A 19,632-nucleotide genomic window follows, 5' to 3' on the forward strand; every position below is an offset into this window, starting at 1 on the left:
TTCAAGTACTTTTCACTCTCAGTCAAAGGTTCTCACCTTTTCCTCTTTTAGTAGTAAAGGTTAATGACAGGGTCCTGAGCGCACACGCCTGCTCATGTTAGGTACCCTGCCCCCAGGTTCTTACTTTTAAAAAGTATTTATGTTCGTGTGTGCCTGTGTATGTTCATGCTGGTATGCGACAGTGGTTAGAAGAGGGTTTGGGTCTCTGGGAGCTAGAATTATAAGCAGCTTGGGAGCCACTCAGCGTGGGTGCTGGAAACCAGAGGTGGCTCCTCTGCAAGAGCAGCAAATGCTCCCACCCGAGCTTTCTCTGTAGCTCCAGGTTACTGGTTACAGGTTTTGTGCATCTTCCTTTCCCAGCGCTTTAGTCTAATTAATTACTTACGTATAAATGAACAATTCTCTGAAATACATCTTCTCTCATGCTCATCTCGATATCAAAACGAGAAAGCCTTTTGTCTGCCTCTGTGCTGGCGGCCCGCACTTCTCTATCAGATGACACGTGCTGAGGGAAGTCCAGCATGGTCCTTTCCACTGTGGAGGCAAGGAAAAACTGTGAACATGACAGGAGTTGGTAGTAGCCCAATCTCTCTTTGAGATGAGGGTTACACTGAAGAAGTGTTTTTGTTTCGTGCTCTCGGCAAAGGCTCTGGGAACTATCAAGAGGGAGTCCTGAATGCAGGAGTCAGCTGTTCCACTCGGCACAATGAGGCTGTGCACTCGGCACTTAGAAAGTACCTCTAGGGCATAACCGATTAACTGTGAATTATGAAGACATAGTTCCTGTATGTAGCTGTCATGATCTGGGAAAGGAGGGACCTGGTGCATGAACACAGATGGCAGAGCCTGTGGGTTGTCACTGAGAGGGACACTGGCTCAGAGGCAGCAGCTCCAAGGGCTCAGTCTGCTGTGAAGGAAGGGTCCCCTGTGTTCTGGAAAAGAAGAGACTGACACCGGATGTTTGCAAACAATCGAATCAATGAAGCAGGAAGAAGTTTGTATAAAGAAGTTCTTAATCATTTCCCCTACTACAGACCCCGTGCAGAGTCTAATCTAAATTATGGCCCCATCCGAAATGCATGTATCAAATAAACAAAAACTTTAGATAATCCTGGATACATCCAGCAAGCAGCTGGATGCTGTGCCCGTCAAATGATGATGGTAAAGGACTACTCTAATCTTCACATGTTAACTCAGTTGTTGGGATTTCACAGACTTTAATTGGGCAAAAATCTCTGATATCCATGACATAGCTGTACCCAAGACAGTGATGGCTGTGATCATGCTGTGTCAAGGGATACACCTTACTTCCTTCAGTACCATGTTTGTTCTGAGACAGTCTCACTACATAGACCTGGCTGGCCTTGAACTTATCACTCCCCTGCTTCATCCTCCTCAGTGTTTAGAATACAGGTATTCATACCATGTCTGTTTTATAAACTGGTAACAGTTACACAAGCAATCCAAGTAGACACTCAGTCACCCTTACTCAGTAAGGAACAGTGTAGTTAAAATGCTGCCACACTCACATCGATCCTTTTAACGCTGCTACCAGTAAAGCTACTAAAACATGTCAGAAATAGAATACATGCATAGTTTCTACCACTGAGCCATACCCCCAGCTCCACAATACACATTTCTAAAAAATGAAACTCTGCAATTATATTTTAGCACGTGACTTAGTACATACATTTACACTTGGTAATTAGGAAAACTTTCATACATAGTGCACCACTTTAGTTACAATTCCTGCTTACTAAGAAGCAATCAAATTTCTCAAGAACCTAAATGGGTAACAAGATAAAAGTGCAGGAGCCTAAAACTGGAAACAATCTTAACAATACACTGACGGCCATTTCCTTCCTTCCTTCCTTTACCGCAGAAGCCTGGAGCAGACTTCCATCCCCCTGCCAAGCTATAAACAATGCTGTCTGTGCCCAGGGCGGACACCAGGCAGTGAGACTCAGCTACTGTGGCATGTAACCCACAACAGGCAGATAAGAGGGAGTTAGTTTTGAGAAGTCTGCTCCCTCAGAGGCTTGATGGTTATCCGTAAAGATACATTTAAGGGGAGCATGGACAAACACCACAAACTTCTATACAGGTTTAAAATATTCCTTCCTGGGGAAACCCAGGACCCAAGAGAACTGTCTTTAAATGAGTCTGTGCCTCCCCGACTCTTCCCTCTTTTCTTTCCTTCTCAATCAAAAGCACACACTGTTAGGCTGACATACTGGCCTCTTGATGAGAAGGGGCTGAAGAAGAAGCGAGAACTTGAATCAAGAACAAACCCGTGCTGCTGGAAAAACCCTATGCTACAGGGACTGGCCATGCCCGTGACTGGCAGAAAGGACCAAGCCAACTCCACTCAGGAGTTTACAGTTAGGCCTTAGAAGATGCAGTAGCCATTAACCATAGTGAAGAGGTTGGAAGCAAACACAGAGAGAAGAGAAAATACCTGTGTCTTTATGACAGTGTGCGGGGGCAGGGAACACCGGGTAATTAGGGGGTAGCAGAAGCACAAGTTACTACAGTTCGCTGGTTTTGGACAGCCTTCCAGTTTCCAGAACACATACAAATATCGATGATAATCCAGTGTGCATATATAATTTTGTATACATAGTGTACAAAATTTATACACATAATTTTAAGTGAAGCCTGGATCCACATCCAAGGTTGTTTAGTCATTATTATCCTATGGAAATATGTCTAATTCTCGGCTTGTGCAAGTGTAAGGACATGTTGAAGACAACACAGATGAAGACAGAGAAATGGATAAAGAAAAATCAAGTGTGAACAGCACACCACTCAAGATATTGATCATTGTGATGAGTGATGTTATGAGCTGAGCTGTAGGTGTTCTGGATGAGATGAACACTGGCCACCATAGGCAGTTAGCCTCATCTAGTCAATTGAGAGTTAGCACAAAAAGTAAAGCAGAGTTCTTTAGTAGACTGACTACTTGGGTCTTGGGATTATAGGTCCACACTGAAGTTTAGCCTTGCCATCTTCCAGGCCAGCTCCCCATGGAGAGTCTCTCTGCATCCATGCATACACCCCAATGGCTTTGTGTAAGGAGAGTGCAGTGTGTGTGAGGAGAGTGCAGTGTGTGAGGAGAGAGTGCAGTGTGTGAGGACAGAGTGCAGTGTGTGAGGAGAGTGCAGGGGGAGGAGAGGCAGGTGTGAGGAGAGTGCAGTGTGTGAGGGAGAGTGCAGTGTGTGAGGAGAGTGCAGTGTGTGAGGAGAGAGTGCAGTGTGTGAGGAGAGAGTGCAGTGTATGAGGAGAGAGTGCAGTGTGTGAGGAGAGTGCAGTGTGTGAGGAGAGTGCAGTGTGTGAGGAGAGAGTGCAGTGTGTGAGGAGAGTGCAGTGTGTGAGGAGAGAGTGCAGTGTGTGAGGAGAGTGCAGTGTGTGAGGAGAGTGGAGTGTGTGTGAGGAGAGTGCAGTATGTGAGGAGAGTGCAGTGTGTGAGGAGAGAGTGCAGTGTGTGAGGAGAGAGTGCAGTGTGTGAGGAGAGAGTGCAGTGTGTGAGGAGAGTGCAGTGCAGTGTGTAGGGAGAGTGCAGTGTGTGAGGAGAGTGCAGTGTGTGAGGAGAGAGTGCAGTGTGTGAGGAGAGTGCAGTGTGTGAGGAGAGTGCAGTGTGTGAGGAGAGTGCAGTGTGTGAGGAGAGTGCAGTGTGTGAGGAGAGTGCAGTGTGTGAGGAGAGTGCAGTGTGTGAGGAGGAGAGTGCAGTGTGTGAGGAGAGAGTGCAGTGTGTGAGGAGAGGGGTGTGTGAGGAGAGTGCAGTGTGTGAGGAGAGTGCAGTGTGTGAGGAGAGAGTGCAGTGTGTGAGGAGAGAGTGCAGTGTGTGAGGAGAGTGCAGTGTGTGAGGAGAGAGTGCAGTGTGTGAGGAGGGTGAGAGGAGAGTGCAGTGTGTGAGGAGAGTGCAGGGTGAGGAGAGTGCAGTGTGTGAGGAGAGTGCAGTGTGTGAGGAGAGTGCAGTGTGTGAGGAGAGTGCAGTGTGTGAGGAGAGAGAGCAGTGTGTGGAGAGAGGCGAGAGTGCAGTGTGTGTGAGAGAGTGCAGTGTGTGAGGAGAGAGTGCAGTGTGTGAGGAGAGAGTGCAGTGTGTGAGGAGAGTGCAGTGTGTGAGGAGAGTGCAGTGTGTGAGGAGAGTGCAGTGTGTGAGGAGAGTGCAGTGTGTGAGAGAGTGCAGTGTGTGAGGAGAGTGCAGTGTGTGAGGAGAGTGCAGTGTGTGAGAGTGTGAGGAGAGTGCAGTGTGTGAGGAGAGTGCAGTGTGTGAGGAGAGTGCAGTGTGTGGCGAGAGTGCAGTGTGTGAGGAGAGTGCAGTGTGTGAGGAGAGTGCAGTGTGTGAGGAGAGTGCAGTGTGTGTGAGGAGAGAGTGCAGTGTGTGAGGAGAGTGCAGTGTGTGAGGAGAGAGTGCAGTGTGTGAGGAGAGTGCAGTGTGTGAGGAGAGAGTGCAGTGTGTGAGGAGAGAGTGCAGTGTGTGAGGAGAGTGCAGTGTGTGAGGAGAGAGTGCAGTGTGTGAGGAGAGAGTGCAGTGTGTGAGGAGAGAGTGCAGTGTGTGAGGAGAGTGCAGTGTGTGAGGAGAGAGTGCAGTGTGTGAGGAGAGTGCAGTGTGTGAGGAGAGTGCAGTGTGTGAGGAGAGTGCAGTGTGTGAGGAGAGTGCAGTGTGTGTGAGGAGAGAGTGCAGTGTGTGAGGAGAGAGTGCAGTGTGTGAGGAGAGAGTGCAGTGTGTGAGGAGAGAGTGCAGTGTGTGAGGAGAGTGCAGTGTGTGAGGAGAGAGTGCAGTGTGTATGAGGAGAGTGCAGTGTGTGAGGAGAGTGCAGTGTGTGAGGGAGAGTGCAGTGTGTGAGGAGAGAGTGCAGTGTGTGAGGAGAGTGCAGTGAGTGTGAGGAGAGTGCAGTGTGTGAGGAGAGTGCAGTGTGTGAGGAGAGTGCAGTGTGTGAGGAGAGTGCAGTGTGTGAGGGAGAGTGCAGTGTGTGAGGAGAGTGCAGTGTGTGAGGAGAGTGCAGTGTGTGAGGAGAGTGCAGTGTGTGAGGAGAGTGCAGTGTGTGAGGAGAGTGCAGTGTGTGAGGAGAGTGCAGTGTGTGAGGAGAGAGTGCAGTGTGTGAGGAGAGTGCAGCGTGTGAGGAGAGAGTGCAGTGTGTGAGGAGAGTGCAGTGTGCAGCATCTAGTGATGCTCACAGTCCTTAGCTAACTTAACTTAATTCTAAGCAATAGTCAGGCCAGTGTAAGAGTCAGTTTCCTGTCAAAGCGGATACTGACTTAGATAAAAAAGGAGTGCGGATATGCTGGTGTCTCTACCCACCTATATACTTCACTTCTACATCGGCTAGCACCTGCAAACAGTTCTCGTAAGTTACTTCTTTCAGGTCGATTGTCCCCACAGCATCGTACACCTGCTTGGTCTGTGTGATGAGCTCTTCTGTCCTTGTCTTGATCTGCTCTGGAGAAAGGTCCCATCTCAGAATGTTCCTGCCAGCGGCTGTGTAGGAAGACGCAGCCTGAAGAGGAGACGCTACCTCTCTTCCCAACGTCATTCTCAGCAGAATCCTGGAACCACCAGCTCTAAAAAGAATTGGAAAAGAACAACGAATAGAGATTAAGAATTCTGTTGTACGTGTGCAAGAGTTAACTGTGTGGACAGCAAGAGACTCGGTGGGACGACAACTAAAGCAACGAAGTTCATGGCCAGAGCCCAGACCTGGGAAAGCTAGAGTGTGACACCGAAGGAGGCAGAGAATGTGAGGCGGCACCTACGCAATGCTCTACGATGTGGCTAAGAAAGTAAGACCCAAGAACAGAAGAGCCACACACCAGGACAGGCGAGACCCTGGCTAGCACTGACCTCGCTTCCCTCACAATATTTCTTATGTGAAGCTGGATGAGACTCACTCAAGGTAGGCTCTGTATTTTCTGGTATATATTCATGTTTTCCTGAATGATTGATTGTTGAGATGGGGTTTCTCTGTGTAGCCCTGACTGTCCTGAACTCTATTGTAGACAAGGCTGGCCTCAAACTAACAGAGATCCTCTGCCTCTGCCTCCTGGGTGCTGGGTTTATTAAAGCATGTGCCACCACACAGCTATATTTATTTTATCAGTAGAAAAAGATTAAGACTGTTCCAAACCTGCCCATATGTATTAAGGTGTGATTTACAGATTTACATAATTAAATATATGGAAATTAATAATGTTCCTCACCCCTGAGATAAAATGTTTAAAAAATTCAAAAAGGCAGTTACTGAAACACCGATAACAAAAACTGGCTAATTTGAAAAAAAAAAAATGGGTAAAAATATAAAATTTAGAAGGCGCCTGAATTTGTATTATTTAGTGCCTTTAAATTCTCATTCCTAAAAAAAATAAAAAATAAACAAAAAAAAACAACAACAACAAAAAAACACCAGTGGAATCAAAGATGTACTTTAGGCTCAGGAACTAAGTGCATCAATGGCTGCTACAGATGATCCCAGTCGGGTTCTCAGCACCCAAGTTGGGCAGATCATGACTGCTTGTGACTCCATGTCTGGGGATTTGCTGCCCTCTTTTGGATCCTGTGGGCACTGCACATCCCCTTAACACCCAGACTCATGGATATACACATACTTAAAAAAACAAAACAATCTGAACAAGATGTGGTTTGTGGTACATGCAAAGGGGAGAGTGAGAAATAACAATTCAAGTCTTTACAGACCTAAAAGGCCGTGTCCCAGAGCAAGAGGCCCCGAGGTCTGCAGTGAAACCATGAAGAGCCATTAAAGGGTATGTGTATCTCACAAGGTCCTATAGCTTCAGGGAGGAGTGGGGTATAAAACACAGGCAGGGCAGATTTAGAGAAAAGAAACTCCAGTCTTGGCACAAGTAGCAGCACTGGCAAAAGGCAGTAGCGATGTGAGAGTAAAAATAAGAGTCATATGACTTCAAGAATTCAGTGGCACACTTTTAATCCCAGCGCTCGGGAGGCAGAGGCAGGAGGATCTCTGTGAGTTCAAGGCCAGCCTGGTCTACAGAGTGAGTTCCAGGACAGCCAGGACTGACTGTTATAAAGAAACCCTGTCTTGAAAAACAAAACAAACAAGATTGAGTGGCTGGGTTGGAAGAGAGGCATCCGCAGTTAAGAACACTTACTGCTCTTCCTTAAGAGAAAAACGAACTCAAAGCAAAGCAGGTAAGCTGCAGGGGCTTTCCCTTAAATGTTAGGCTCGGGAGAGTAGAAATGACTGAGTTCAGTTTGCAGAGACCGTGTGAACACTGGAATCAGAAGCTTGTTGGCTGGACCTGGGAGTAGACGACCGAACCAGAATCCAGTCTTTAAAAACCAGGAGGTGGGGGGGGTTGGGGGGGTGGGGGGAGACAAACCACCTTATTGGAAGAGGACAGCAAACACAGGCTCAGAATGGTAAAGCCAGATTGGGAACCTCAATGGGCTTCTTTTTCCCTGGTGATCAACCCAAGGCCGTCTGTGTGTGTGCACGCTCATGCATTCGCACGTGCGTGCACTGCAGGGGTTTTAGACAATGGTGGAGACGTCAGCCTCGTGCACTGCAGGGGTTTTAGACAATGGTGGAGATGTCAGCCTCGTGCACTGCAGGGGTTTTAGACAATGGTGGAGATGTCAGCCTCGTGCACTGCAGGGGTTTTAGACAATGGTGGAGATGTCAGCCTCGTGCACTGCAGGGGTTTTAGACAATGGTGGAGATGTCAGCCTCGTGCACTGCAGGGGTTTTAGACAATGGTGGAGATGTCAGCCTCGTGCACTGCAGGGGTTTTAGACAATGGTGGAGATGTCAGCCTGCAGTGAGTGGTACTGCAGGCCAGGATAGCAAGTGGGGAGGAGCGTGGGCAGCTCCACTTCCCGTGTTTGTAGTGTAGGGTGTGGAAAGGAGAAAGATAAGGGGAACATGTTCTTAATGACCAGGTGGGCCTTATTAAAGGTCAGGGAAGGAAGGGTGCGCTGCAGCAGACTATGGCGAAAGTGGGTTTTATTTTTCCTGGGAAACACCAATGGTGAAGTCGAGACTACAGCAGTTGGTCAGATGAGCATGGCTTCTTCCTGCCTCCACCTACACAAACTTCTTTTCCTTCTTTCCTTACAGTGTTACATGATTTGTACACGTCCTGAAAACTGACCTAAATTCTTTGAAATACTTGGCACGTATTTATTTCCTCCCAGCGCACTCAACCCCCATAGTCCAGGGAGTTTTTAAAGTGACTGCTTCCATCCCTAGAACTCACACGGGTAGGGGGGGTCTGCTGTGAGAGAAAGGGTCCCACTCCTCCCCTGACGGTAGGGGGCAGCCACCCCATGAGAAAGAGTAGGGCGTGATTTACGCTGAAATAAACCCTGTGAGTGGGAAAGGGAAGAAACTAAATATTTAATGATATCACTGAGCTGCTAGATCAACTGACTCTGAAGTCTGACCCAGAGGCAGCCTTTCCAGTTGTGTGAGCCAACAGGTCCGCTCTACTCTTAAGACAGTCTAGTTTTAGAATTCTGGGCTTCATAGAGAATCCCAACGGGTACAGGAAGGAAAAACATGGAGGAGGAAAAGGACGCGAAGCAGCGGCAGCAGCGGCAGCGGAAGCGTAGTATAGGACCAGCAGTAGTCACAGTCCTGTAAAGGACAGGGTATAAGAAGTAAGGTGAGGTGCCTCAGTGGTTAAAAGCACTGGGTGGTCTTCTAGAGGTCCTGAGTTCGATTCCCAGCAACCACATGGGGACTCACGACCATAGACAATGAGATCTGGTGCCCTCTTCTGGCCTGCAGGGACACATGCACACAGAACACTGCATACACAATGAATGAATGAATGAATGAATCTTTAAAAAAAAAGTGAAGGGCTGGACAAGAAGGTTTATGTCCTTGACGTTGGACCCACATATAAAGTTCACCGTGGGCTCTAACTTCCTACCATGCTTATCCCTGCAACCCCTCATGGGTACGGGGAGCGGAGGACACTGACAAACCCAGCTGTGCCCACAGCTGACTGCTTTCACCAAGGTCCCTGTGCTGCTGAGAAGCCTGGCCTCGCGGTTGCTGGTGCCGGGAGAGCAAACGGGAGAGCACTGCCTGAAATACAGGATCTCTGCTCCATCACTATTCTTAGAACAAGTCAGCAACTACAAACAAATCTCCACTGTTGTTTAAAATATCTTTAAAATACACTGGCATCGGACACTTCCCTGTCAACCTTCCCTGGCCTTCACTTCTGTCCACATGCGCATCAAAAGGCTGCTGTTTGAGTGTGTCATGCCTGCCCTCAACCCCCTTCCACTGAGAATGATGAGCCCGTGCCATCTTCACTGCAGCCTACTAAAGCTTATCCGCGCTTCAACATAATGGTTTCCCCTGAATCCGGGCGGGCGGGGGATCAGGAAGGAGAAATCATGACGCTACAGCCAACGGGACGTACTAAGCTTTTTACCTTAATATTCCCTTAAAATATGTATTTGCCTAGTGCACGTGTGAGGACGCCCGAGGGCCGTGGCACACATGGACGTCAGAGGACAGCTGTCCAGGGTTAGTTCTTGCCTCCACCTTGTTGGGGTCTCCTTGATGGTTCTGCTGCTACAAGTTTGCACTCCAGGCTGGCCAGCCTGCCGGCTTCCGATGAAGTGTCCCTACTCTGCCCCATCCCTGCACAGAAGTACTGGGGTACAGACACACACCCCGGCATCCAGACTTTTACATGGGTTCCAGGGGTTGAACTTGGGGCAGGCGTGAACTTAGCAAGCACTTTCATCCACAGACCATCTTGTTGCCCACATAACCCTTTTCTTACCTGGGAGTATATCCGAGTACCTGAGGATTTATAATTCTCGTCACCACAGGAAGGCAACAGAGATGGGTGGTTTCCTAATGCCCTACACATTCCTCCATGTTTTCCCCAACAAATCCCCACCTCACACAATGCTCATGCATTTATACAAGAGAATGTTTTCACTGGAGCCAGGCCCACATCAAAGGCCCATGTAAAATGCCACAATGCCTACGTCCTATGATACTCGTTTCCCCAAGAATTGTAATACATGGCATATATTACATACATACCTTCCTGGAAATGGACCCCATTCTTTGAAATACTTGGAAACTATTCCTAGTTTAGCGAAGCCAAATGTTTCTCTGTAGACTCGGGTTAAAGTCTGCATTCAATCAACCCCTTCCGCACCCTGGAAGAGCTGTTCATGCTTATTTATTTCTGGTTTGGCTATTTTGTCAGGATTCCTCTTTAATCCCGATTCTATTGTTCACAGAGTTCTCCTCTTCACTCATTTGCTCTCACTACATTGATTACCTGTCTTTATAGCTCATCAGGCCATGGCTCAAGCCTAGGTTTCTTGCATAGCACAGGACTCTTTACATTTTAACGCTCTGGTTTTAAAGACAGGTTCTCACGGTAGCCCAAACTAGTTCTGAACTTGCCTAGCTTCCTGAGTTGATGGACTTACCAGCCCTAGGCCCCTTGATTTTTGAGTTCTCCAGTTCCAGACAGAGCCCGGCCCTGCACCTCACTAGGCTCATCTGTTTCTACTCAACTCACTTCCTTCACGGAGCCCGCAGCCCCCTGGCAGAGCCTTCCACTACACTGCTGTGCAATGCAGGGTCACTTGCTGCTGTTTATGTGCAGAGTAAAATATCCGGAGCAGTTTAGTGCCTGGGCACATCGAATATTCAGCAGCCACGTATGGTTAGTGGATGCTACCCTGGGCAGCAGAGACAGCGTTTCCACGTGCAGTCAGGTCCCACGGACAGCCCAGGCTAGACGGCCTCAGCCCTGCCTGCCACTGTGTGGTACACCTAATAGCCTGGACTGTGCCATCGCAAGGGCACACGTTCCTATCCAGCTGTGTGCCTTCCCTGGAAGGAAAAAGGGCAGAGAAAGACAAGACGGGAGGACTCAATTTGCCATCTAGGTGGCAGAAAGCGTTAAAGCCCCCACCCAATCCTCACAGTACTGAGAAATAAGAAAACGCTGCTTTCAAGAGCACCGTGTAAGGAAAAGACTTGAAGTCCTTCCTGGGAGCAGAAGGGCAAGGCCCTGACAGCGCAACCGGAACAGGAATTTCAGCCAAGCACTTCAAAGAATCCGGGTATCCTTTTCCAGGAAGTATAAAGACCGTGTAACACAAGCCAGAAACCCTTTGTGAAAGGGGAGGAAAATGAACGTTGTATGGATGTGGGTGTTACCGAGTTTCACACTGCTTTATCGTTCCTGAGATTATTTACATTTCATGCCCTTAGTTTTAAAGACAACTGAAAAAAATTAAGACACACACACACACACACACACACACACACACACACACACACACACACGCACACACTGCCCTCTCCTAATAAGGTGGAGTAAGGAGGGGTGGTTTTCTTGGAGCTGAGTTAAGGTGACAGTGATCGGTTAGTACCAGGACTGGGTGCTAGGAACTGAACTTAGGGCCTCTGCAGGGACACTGCCTGTCATTCACCGGCCAGCCAGCTCTCAATTCTCAAAAAACAAGGTGGCCAGGAACTTGTTACGTAGATTAAAGGCAGGCACCATTACTCCTTGTTTCAAGATTTTTTTAAAACTTGTGTCAATGTGTGCTTGAGGGTGGGCTTGTTCATGTGAGTGATGATACTCTTAATTTCTTCCTTTCTTTTTTTTTTTTCTCTATATTGCTTTGGAGCCTGTTCTGGAACTCTGGAACCTGCCCTGTAGACCAGACTGGCCTCGAACTCACAAAGCTGCCTGCTTCTGCCTCCTGGGTGCTGGGACTAAAGGCATGCGCCACCACAGCCCAGCTTATAATCTTAATTTTTTTAAAGTGAGAATTAATATTAACTGTGCTTACCAAGATACAGTTAGAAAATTTTAACCTGATAGTTTCTGGTACTTCACTTTAGTACAATAAATGCGTGTAAACCTACTACTTTCTCTGTGTCCAACCCCAAATGTGTGTGTGTGTGTGCGTGTGCATGCGTGTGCGTGCGTGTGCGTGTGTGAGGTGGGGAGGGAAGGCGGGAGAGGGAGGGAGGGGGCACTTCACTGTACCCATGGAGGTCAGAGGGCAACTTGCAGAGGTTGGCTCACTCCTTCATCGTGTGTCTTGGGGCTCACACTCAGGTCATGAGGCTTGGTGGCAAGCTCCTTTATCCTAAACCATCTCACCCGCCTCTTCTACCTGTGAGTGGCCCTTTATGCCATACATCCTGTCCCTAACCCTGGTGTTGTGCACTCTGGTTGGTGAACCTCTCTTCAATACTCAAGCTTCCCTTCACCCCAACTGTGGCACAGAGCACTGCGTTTTCCACTTTGCCCTAACAGAATTTTGCTGCTATGGTTGGGATCAACCGTTGTTCTTTGTTTCTTGAGGTGGTGTTTCTCTGTGTAGTCTAGGCTAGTCTGGAACTTGCTATACTGCCCAGGCTGGCATCACATTCATGATATCCCTGTCTTAGCCTTCCAAACGCCATTACAATCCCCAAGTGGGATTCAGGCATGTGGCATCTTGGGCTATAGCTTGGGTCTTAAATGTCACCCCAAACTAAAGGCTTAGTTTCTGATCCAGAGCTCCTGGGGAGGTGGAAAGGAGTGAGAAGATGCTGGCAAATGTGTGATGATTAATGTTGACTATCTAGTTGAATCTGGAATCATTCATGGCATGTCTGAGAGATTATTTAGATTAGGTTACCTGTGGTAAGATGACCCCACGCTAAATACAGGTGACGCATTCCACGGGCTGGGGTCCCAGACTGCATATGCAGGGGAAGCTGAGGGCCGGCAGCCCGCACTACTTCCTGACTGCAGAGGCCGTGTGGGTGCATCAGCCACCCACTCGCTGTGACCCACCCGCCATGGGAGCTGTACCGCTCAACTGCGAACCAAAACAAACCCTTCCAGACTTCTTAAACTGTCTTTGTCATGAAGTCAGGCAGAGTGCCCTTAGAGAGGAACTGGGGATTGAGCTCCTTGACTTTGCCAGCTTCCCAGCCTCCCTGAGGGAAACAGACCCCCCCATCACACACACATACAGACATACACACACAGACACACACACATACAGACACACACACATACAGACACAGACACACAGACACACACACATACAGACACAGACACACACACATACAGACACAGACACACACACACAGACACACACACACACACACACACAGACACACAGACACACACACACAGACACACACACACACACAGACACACACACACACAGACACACACACACAGACACACACACACAGACACACACACACAGACACACACACACAGACACACACACACAGACACACACACATACAGACACACACAGACACAGACACACACACACACACACACACACACACACACACACACACACACACACGCCATCCATGCTGCACATGCGCTGTGAGAGGCCAGTGAAACAGCATCAAGCCTTTGGCGATTGAAACTTCTGACCCATGAACCAAAACAGAACTTGCTTCCTGCTGTTGACACTATGTGCCTCAGGTAATCTGTCATAACAACCGAGGTAACAAACACCTGCATTCCTGAAGAGTGGGCTGCTCCACCCACCAAGTGACTCATTCTCTCAAGTCCCTTAGGCGCGCGACCTTGACAGGGTACACTCTTCAGATCTTAAAGGGTTTCCCCAGCATCACTGTGCCCATCCTCATCCTTGCTCTATCCCTCGCCAGCTCAGCTCTCTGCTGCCGTCATCACCCGACCTCTGTCCTTTGGTCACATATATCTAAGAGTGGACCACAAAGCCTTACCCCAACTCTTCAGAAAGATTGACTCTAAGGAAGACTTTATTCATCTTTATGTGTCGGGGGAGCTGTTTGCTTCCCATGTGTGCAGTGTCTGCACAAGCCAGAAGGTGCTGGGTCCCTGGAACTGCAGTGGCAGACATTTGTGAACCACCACATGGGCGCTGGGAACTCCAGTCCTCTGGAAGAGCAGTACAGACTCTGCCCTCCCGGCCGGCCTCACGCCTCCCCTGTCTTTGCAGTCATGCTGGAGGGGGTGGGGGGGTGGGGGGTTCGGGCAGGTGGATGGGCCACGGTACTGCCCCAATGGCAGGTACGCCCCTAGGAACATGCATGTATCCTCACCACCGCTTGCAGACATCCCTCCCTCCCTCTCTCCCTCCCTCCCTCTCTCCCTCCCTCCCTCCCTCCCTCCCTCCCTCCCTTCCTCCCTCCCTCCTTCCCTCCGAGGGACAGGAGCAGTCTATAGTCTATTCTCAACCACAACCCACACTCGCTGCCATGCCACTGTCCCAGCTCCTTTGCCTTCAGCTTCCTGGGATTTTGTTCTCGTCATGCCTTGTTTTCATTCTTCTACCTAGATGGCTATACAAGCCACACTGTCACAGCTGTGTCACATGTCCCGAGGGCTAGACTCCTATCTCTACCTACCATTTATCCACCGGGATATTAATGACCACTTCAAATCAGGGTGCCCCAGGGTAAACTGACATCTTTGCTTTTACCCCAGATCAAACCTGCCCCCACTCCACGCCACATACCAACAACCCTTTCTGGATGTCTTTAGATCGACTCTCCAGACGGCCTGTGAGTGAGCTTCCTAAGATGCAAATCTGATAGGGCATTCCCATTCAGTGATTCAGTGGCATCTTTCCCAGGGACCATGGGGTCAGGTACCAGGTGCTCAGCGTAACACACAGACGGTTCTGGAACTGTCCATACCTGAGCTTCTCACTGGCTTTCTCAATACCACCCACTGTCCTGGAATCTGTGCTGCACACATGGTGAAGGCTTTTATGTCTCCCTCACTCTTGGGCTCTCCCCAGACTACCACCCACTGTCTTCTTCACTGGAGGAGCCCATCCCCAGACTACCACCCACTGTCTTCTTCACTGGAGGAGCCCATCCCCAGACTACCACCCCCTGTCTTCTTCACTGGAGGAGCCCATCCCCAGACTACCACCCACTGTCTTCTTCACTGGAGGAGCCCATCCCCAGACTACCACCCACTGTCTTCTTCACTGGAGGAGCCCATCACCTTCATCTCTTATTTACAGATCTCACTTCAGACATCATCTTTTCTAGAAAAAGCTCCCTTGAACAACTCAGATCACTCAAGGACTTCTCTGTGCTCCTACAAACACCTCAGCTCACGTGTACCAAGAGGACTTGCCATGCCAATGAGCATCTGCATCTCATGTGTCTCCAGCACACCTTACACAGACGTGGGCTTAGTGACAGTTGCAGGCCCTGAACCTGTCAACAAACCAAAATCATCACCATGACAGACTGCTTGCAGAGGACCTAGTCCAGTTTCTAGCAGTAATGGCAGCCTCCAACTCCAACCCCGGGGGATTGGATGATCTCTTCTGGCCTTGGACGGCACCCACACTCACATGGCACAAGCTCACACTGAGAGACATACACATATACATAATAATAAACACTCAAATGTTTCTTGGGCTTATTTGTTCGATCCTTTCCTCTGTCATTTCCATCCCAGTAGTTGCAATTGAGCATGTGGTCCCAGAGAGCGTCATGCCTCTGAGCGCTGCAAGTGCGAGCGAGCTGGGTGCTGGGTGCGGAGTGTGGATGGACTGTTGCCCTTGGAACCCTGTGCAGAAGAGCCCACCCCCACCCCCAAGCTAAGTCTGTTCCAACAGTGAACTTACTTGTTCACTTAAGGATCTTCTTATTTGGTTTAAGATCTTATTTGGTTTGGCTTAATGAATGGAATGTTCTAGATCTAGCATTAAGTGTCCAAGTCAAATTCTACCAATAAGCACAGCTTTGTTTCATTACAATAGCTACTTTTAATAAAGTTCCTTTTTATTGAGGAATTAATGTGCAGAGATGCCATTTTTGTTTCATTTCTGCGTTAATAGGGGAAGTTAGTAAGCAGACAAAGTACCCATTTCTATGTTTTTTTTTTCATCTGTTTTAAGGAAAGAAGTCAATTTATGGGGTTCAACCTTTACACCCTACACACCTTCCATTTCTGGCCTCCCTGCCCTCCCTCTAGAAGCGCCTGGCAAAAGTGGCTTTTCTGGTCTTTCCAGATCCTTTCAGTTTTCTCTTTAAAAAATAGTTAGTGCTGTCACTGTTTAACTCTGGGCCGGCCCTGTGTGCTTGGAGGGTGCTGCGCTGTGCTGGAGCTGCAGCCCCGGCCCCTTTCTCCTGAGCCTCAGACACTTTCACGGAATCTTCCTTCACTCACTCTGCTTCCTTCATTCTCTCCATCTTGCTTCTTCCGGTCTCAGGGCTTCAGGATCACCCACAACTACCCACACACATCAACAGCCTGCACCTGGCTCTCAAGCCGCAGCTGCACACCCACAGACACCTCAAAGTCACCAAGTACAAAGTTCCTTCGTCGTCAGGAATTCCTGACTGTTTGCTGCTCTCCACCTAGGCATCTGAGCTAGAAACTGGCTGGTATACACCATCACCATCAGTATTCATTAAGAGACAAACACTATGCCATAGGTTAAGTGTTTTCTTATTTACTTCTCCCAACAAGCCAAAAGGCAGGCATTGTCAGTGTATTTTACGGGACAGAGGTACAGTAATGTGCTCAGGTCCCACTGTGTGGATGCATTCTTGACGCTGCTCCACTCTGGCCCACGGAGGGAAACCGTCAAGCTTCCCACCAGCACCCGTCCCCACACTTAAACGGAGAGAGCAGAAGAGTAGAAACACACCACTAGTCTGATGTGTTATCTCTACCATTCCTGAGGGATTGCTGCCAGGACTGAGGAGGAACTCCCATCCAGTCCTGAAAAACAGGCTGTGTCAGCCATCCATTTCCTAAGGGCGAAACAACCCTGCTGGGCCCACTTGGTCAGCCGCCCTTTGCAAGCACTCATTCTCTCTTTCCCAGAGCTTCCCTGGCTCTTAGGTAATCAATAAGCCACCTGAAGGAACACAGCAACTCTTCCTCAGTGCACTAATAGAGGAGAGGAAGCCCAGGCCCTCTAAGAGAGCTTCCAGCAGCTAATGATGGCAACAAAAATGTTTTCATTGTGTTGGACATTTCGGATATACAATGGATAGTGACAGACATCCCGGGTCTTACTAAAAGTTGCGGCTGGAGAGATGGCTCTGTGGTTGAGTGTCTACTGTTCTTACAGAGAACCTGAGTCCAGTTCCCAGCACCCACGTGGTGGTTCACAATTGTACCTCTAGTTCCAGGGGATCCAACACCTTTCCTGATCTCCTCAAGGTTCCTGAATGCACACATGCATACATAAAATAAAAACCAGTATTTTTTTTCTAAGTACTCAAAGGTGGCAGCTGCTAAATCTTGCAAGAAACTGAAGTTCATCTCTCTCTCACTCTTTAGGAAGAACCCCAGGATTTGATTCTCTCCTTTTATATCACTTGTAATAAAAGAATAACTTTATTATCATTTTCTGTGGATAAACAGGTATCAGAACTGATCTATAGCATCACAGTTTCGTTTTGAACAGCATTTGTAGAGGGTCTTCTAAGTTAGGAACTGTTACTCCCATTGGCTTCTTCTAACTGAAAATTCTGTTGACGGTTTAGATTCTGTAAGTCAGCTGCTTGATCTATATACTTGAAATTTTAAATAAAAGGATCGTTTTCTTAAAGATTATTCTGGTTTCTTTTTTCTTTTCCTTCAGGAAAGGAAAAACCTCACGTTAAAATTGAGGCCCCTCTGTAGTACCTGGTACAGCATCTGTTGTTAAATGAATCCCTGCCTGTGTGTGTAAACAGAGCAGTCTGGGCACGCAGCCGGCCATCCACTCCTGCAGGAGATACACTATCGAGGCTTACTGGTCTGTCACTGCTCAGCTCAGGGGAGGTATATACTTTCCTTCTACTTCTTCCTCAGTGGAAGCTTCCTGGGAATGTGGTCCCTGTCGCAATTGTTCCTGTATTTCTTGGCAAATGTAGAAGAAAGCGCTCTGCACACAGGGCGTGCTTTTGCAATGACAGTCACCAACACAGACGAGAGATGAACCCCTCCATTTCTATCTTAGAATGACTCCTAAGCTCAGACCAATCACCACAGTCAGTCAGGCAAGGGATGATGCCAAGAGAAACTGCCGGAACAGGAGTGGCAGACATTGCAGGAGGAGTAGGCCTACAGAAAGAGGAACTCCTGCAGGCTGAGCAACGCCATTCCCCAGCTCCTGCCTCCACCTGCTGGCACAGGAGGGGAACTGCGTGTAGATTGGGAAAAAACTGCTGGCAGCACTAGAAAAAACTGAAAACGCTGAGTTCCAAGTTCTCTCACCAAGGTAACACAGCAAATGACTACTCACAAAACAAACGCACCACAAATTCTGGCATTTACCCTGAGATGCCCCTACTGCCTGATCTACCCAAAAGCACAGTCACACTTTTTTTCTGTCTGTTAGTGACAGGGAGGCAGTGTCTGGATTTACAGCCTGGGTGAGATCCTTAGGTTTCACAGTGCTGTGGTTACAGGTGAGTCCTTACATCCAGACACATTATCTCTTACCACTGTAAGAGTACATTATAACAAGAGTGCATTCACATTCTCTGACTAGAACAAGTCCTGCAAATCTGACAGTCTGAGCTTGGTCCTTTTCCTTCTTTGGAAATCCAGGGATTGAACGAAGGCCTGAGAGCACTAGGCAAGCTTTCTACCACTGCGCTGACTGACACCTAGCCAGTCTTAGTTCCCCCAACTCCATCCCTCCCTCTGTCGTCTCCAGTAAAACTACTGTGGCAACAGCGCCACCTACTATGCCAGTGTGTATGACTCCCTCTTTTGGACAGATGTGTAAATAGAACACATTACTACACATATGTTCCTATAGAAATGAACAACGGTGAATTTCAATTCCTTCTTTTAAAAGTTGATTTTTAAAGGTGATATTTTAAAAGCAGTATTAGTCTGGATTTGTAAGAGAAAAGTTTGTTTCCAAACTTCATTATGAATAGAGATTCTGTGAAATTATCTTTAAAAAAAACTATGAGAATAAAAAAATATTAGAAACTGAATATGGTCATATAAAAGACTACGAGATGCAAGAAAATATGACAGATAGCTGTTGCTGGAAAAAGAGAACTTTAGTTCATATTACAAAATTATATTAAACAGAAAAAAACTCTAAGAAACAAGCAACAAGATAATTGCCTGGTTTTGTCTTATTTTGTGTACCATACAGACTTAATCACAGGCTCTAGACATTTACTATAAACAAACACAAAAGATTTATGTGCTTATTAAGTTCAATAAGTGGCCCAGGTCAAGGTGGTCTGGACCACAGAGTGGCAGAACAAGCACTGTCAGCAGGGGGTGGTCCCCCGAGAGCTCCATGCCCTGATTCCCTAACCTGCCACGCCTAACTCCTCACTTTCTCAATAATAAACAAAGGTGGGAATGTAAGGATCCAGGCATTACGCTGGCCTGGCCGTCACCTGGCAGAATGCACTCAGGCAGTACCCTGGTCAGCCCAGGGTTTCATGGCTAAGTAGTCTGCAGGCAGGCGCAAAGGACCGAAGGACCCCTTTAAAAGACAGAGCCCGCCCACTTGTGCTCTTTCTGCTGTTCCCCTCAGGCAGACAGAACTTTTCCTGTCTCCCTCTTCTCTTCTGTTCTGTGTCTCTTTACATTATTTTCTTGCCTCCCCCTCAATACAACTTTCAATGAGTCAAGTCTACAGGTCTC

The 19,632-nt window shown here is 48.1% G+C and overlaps 1 protein-coding gene across 1 annotated transcript in view; it reads right to left on the reverse strand.

Moving 5' to 3' along the window:
• Nucleotides 1–19,632, reverse strand: part of Nln (neurolysin) — an 83,058-nt gene that overhangs the window by 49,278 nt on the left and 14,148 nt on the right. Inside the window, exons 2-3 of the mRNA XM_051182874.1 lie at nt 5,306–5,565; nt 386–534 (exon numbers count right to left, since the gene is read on the reverse strand). Coding sequence (XP_051038831.1) covers nt 386–534; nt 5,306–5,565 — 409 coding nt within the window. The remainder of the gene's footprint in view (nt 1–385; nt 535–5,305; nt 5,566–19,632) is intronic.

The sequence above is a fragment of the Phodopus roborovskii genome, unplaced genomic scaffold (genome assembly GCF_943737965.1).
Source record: "Phodopus roborovskii unplaced genomic scaffold, PHOROB, whole genome shotgun sequence".
Classification (NCBI taxonomy): Eukaryota; Metazoa; Chordata; class Mammalia; order Rodentia; family Cricetidae; genus Phodopus; species Phodopus roborovskii.